The sequence below is a fragment of the Gekko japonicus genome, unplaced genomic scaffold (assembly GCF_001447785.1).
Source record: "Gekko japonicus isolate JY-2015 unplaced genomic scaffold, Gekko_japonicus_V1.1 scaffold4174, whole genome shotgun sequence".
NCBI classification, from domain to species: Eukaryota; Metazoa; Chordata; class Lepidosauria; order Squamata; family Gekkonidae; genus Gekko; species Gekko japonicus.
In genome coordinates, this window is record NW_015174973.1 from 15,761 (window position 1) to 18,798 (window position 3,038).

At 50.2% G+C, this 3,038-nt stretch overlaps 1 protein-coding gene across 1 annotated transcript in view; it reads right to left on the bottom strand.

Moving 5' to 3' along the window:
- Positions 1-215: 215 nt before the first annotated feature.
- Positions 216-3,038, bottom strand: part of NMUR1 (neuromedin U receptor 1) — a 20,576-nt gene continuing 17,753 nt past the window's right edge. Inside the window, exon 2 of the mRNA XM_015425160.1 lies at positions 216-616. Coding sequence (XP_015280646.1) covers positions 216-616 — 401 coding nt within the window. The remainder of the gene's footprint in view (positions 617-3,038) is intronic.

Below are 3,038 nucleotides of genomic sequence, written 5' to 3' on the forward strand. Positions count from 1 at the left end.
TAGCCTTCCATTCATAACTCGGTTGGTCTCATGAGGCCTGCATCGGAGTTCAAGACTAGATGGGAAGGAAGGAGGCAAAGGCCTTCCTTGCCTCCTCCTGGTATTACTCTTTATTATTTACTCAAGGCCATCGGCATGCAGTGTCCGTGCAGTGGACAGTCCCCTGCCCCGAGGAGCTTACACTCCCCCATGAGTCTAACCCATTCAATGGGGCCTCAGAGGTACGGGGCCTCCTGTTCCTCCTCGTTCTCCCCCTCGGCATCCATGTCGTACTCCTCCACGTCCGAAAGCGGCACCCCGTTGCCCCCCGGGATGTGCTCGGAGACAGTGCTGCGCATTGTGGCGCGGGTGCTGCTGGGCGAGTACTTGCGGGAGCCCAGCTTCCGGAAGCGTCCGTGGCACATCACCTCCTTGAACATCTCGCGGAAACGGGTGGACATCAGGTTGTAAAGGATGGGGTTGGCGGCCGAGCTCAGATAGAAGAAGACGCCCGAGATGATGTGGACGTACTGGAACATCTGCAGCATTTTGTCGGTCCAGTGGGTGATGAAGCTCCAGACGAGCCGGTCCGTGTGGAAAGGAGCCCAGCAGATGTTAAAGACGACCACCAGCATGACTGCGGACCAAAGGCAGAAAGCAAGATATGAATTTGTGGGCCTGTGTTCAACCAGTGTTCCCTCTAAGCCGAGTCAGTGTGAGCGAGCTCACAGTTTTTTTAGCCTCCGGCTCAAACATTTTTGTCTTCGCTCAGGAGGGGATGGCTCCAGAGCAAACTCACTGATGCAGTAGCCAAATCGCTCGCTCTCCCAACAAATTACAAAGGTGATCTGACTCCGGTCGTAACGAGAGAAAGAAATTTTACTTCCAAAATTGGAAGCACATCTTACACGGCATATTCACGTAGGTCCATTTAACTTACTGTGAGCAGATTAAGTTCCAAAAAGGGTACAACTTGAATGCCAGTTGCTCGCAAAGTAGAATTTTTGCTCACAAGACTCCACAGCTTAGAGGAAGCACTGGACTCAATGTGTCTGGACACTGGAATTGGGGTAAATGTTAAAAAAAAACAATTCTGACTTGGGAGCACATAAGCTTTTTGGCAGTATCCCCGATCCTCCACGTTTTCCCCAGTTAAGGGGGAAAATGCTCTCCCAACAAATTACAAAGGTGATATGACTCCGGTCGTAACGAGAGAAAGAAATTTTACTTCCAAAATGGGAAGCACATCTTACACGGCATACTCATGTAGGTCCATTTAACTTACTGTGAACAGATTAAGTTCCAAAAAGGGTAACTTGCTGCAACTCCAAGCCCAGGTAAGAGAGAGAAGAAGGTGAAAGATGAAACACAGAAGGCCGGCGAGGGACAAAGAGACTCCACATCTAACCGATGAGAGGGTGGGACCAACTGCTGAGTGTACCCCAGTGGGAGAATTCTCTTAACCTCCCGTCTCGCTTCATCCTGAAGGGGGACAGGAACTACAAACTAACTAAGGAAATCCCAGTTACTTACGCAATGTTCCCTCTAAGCTGAGTGAGTGTGAGTTAGCTCACAGTTTTTCAGCCTCCGGCTCACACATTTTGTCTTCGCTCAGGAAGGGATGGCTCCCGAGCAAACTATAATTGATGCAGTAGCCAAACTGCTCGCTCACCACTTTAATGCCAGTCGTTCACAAAGTGGAATTTTTGCTCACAAGACTCCACAGCTTAGAGGGGGCGTTGCTTACCAGTCCTCCTTATCCGTGACACCCATGGGCAACATGTTGCCCAAAATACCAGAGCGTTTGTTTGACTTATATCCCACCCTCCCTGCCGAGGCAGGCTCAGGGCGGCTTACATAAAATACATAAAAGTATAAAATACATAGAATCACACATAAAACATCTTAATTTATCGTACAGTTATGACAAACTTAAAGTGCAAGGTGCTAGAGCTAGAAGAGATGGTAATATTCCCAACATGATGATGTCACTGCCGTGTGACATCATCACATTGGGGACATCGTGGGCGGCGATGTCTCCACGCCCCCCCCTTCCCGGAAAGCTCCCTCCCACCCCCTGCCAGCAAGAGAATAGGACTTAGCAACCCTAGTTCCCCAACCTGGTGCCCAGGGGCGTCATGGCACCCGCCATGACTTCCCTTGGCGCCCAATGAGATTTCAGAATGTGGTTTGGGACCACTGTAAGGCAGGGCTTGTTACTGGCTTCCCCCATTCAAAGGAAAGGGGTTTCCACTGGAGGATAAGGAGGACTGGTAGGTAACGGGGCTTTCCTTAGTCGGTGTGTCATTCCCTTCCCTTCAGATTTCCTTCTTCCCCGGAGGTATGAGGAGGGAGGTATTCCATCTGGCTCCGCCTCCAGAGGCAGCCATTTTGGTTTGGCTCCACCTCCTGCGGCAGCCATTTTGGGGTGGCACTCACCAGCCCCTCTCAAAAGACCAAAGGTGCCCGCAGCCTCAAAAAGGGTTTAGGACCCCTACTCTGACCACGACACTTCATCTTTTCAGCTGAAAACGGAAACCTTGCCTCTAGATTCCCACGTTTTTCACCCCGATCCCCTCCTTGAGTTGCCAATGGTCTGGAGAAAATTGTCCTGTCCCTTTAATAGAGACTTAGCGGGATGCTATGTTCAGGGCTGCCAACACCAGATTGGAAAGTAACTGGAGATTTGGGGGTGGGGTGGAGCCTGAAGAGGGTGGGGTTTAGGGGGCGGGCTCTGGGGGGCATAAGGTCATAGAGTCCACCTTCCAAAGGGACTATTTTCTCCCGGTGAACGGATCTCTGTTGCCTGGAGATCAGTCATAATTCCAGGAGATATCCCGCCACCACCTTGAGGAAGTAAAAAAAAACATCTGTGACAAAAATAACGAAGAGTCAATAAAGATAGATATGCACAGGGCTTTTTTGGTAGAAAAAGTCCAGCAGGAACTCATTAGCATAACAGGCTACACCCATCAGCAGAAACTCATTAGCGTATCAGGCCACACCCTGACAACACAGCTCATGAACATATTAGGCCACACACCCATGTTACCAGAAGT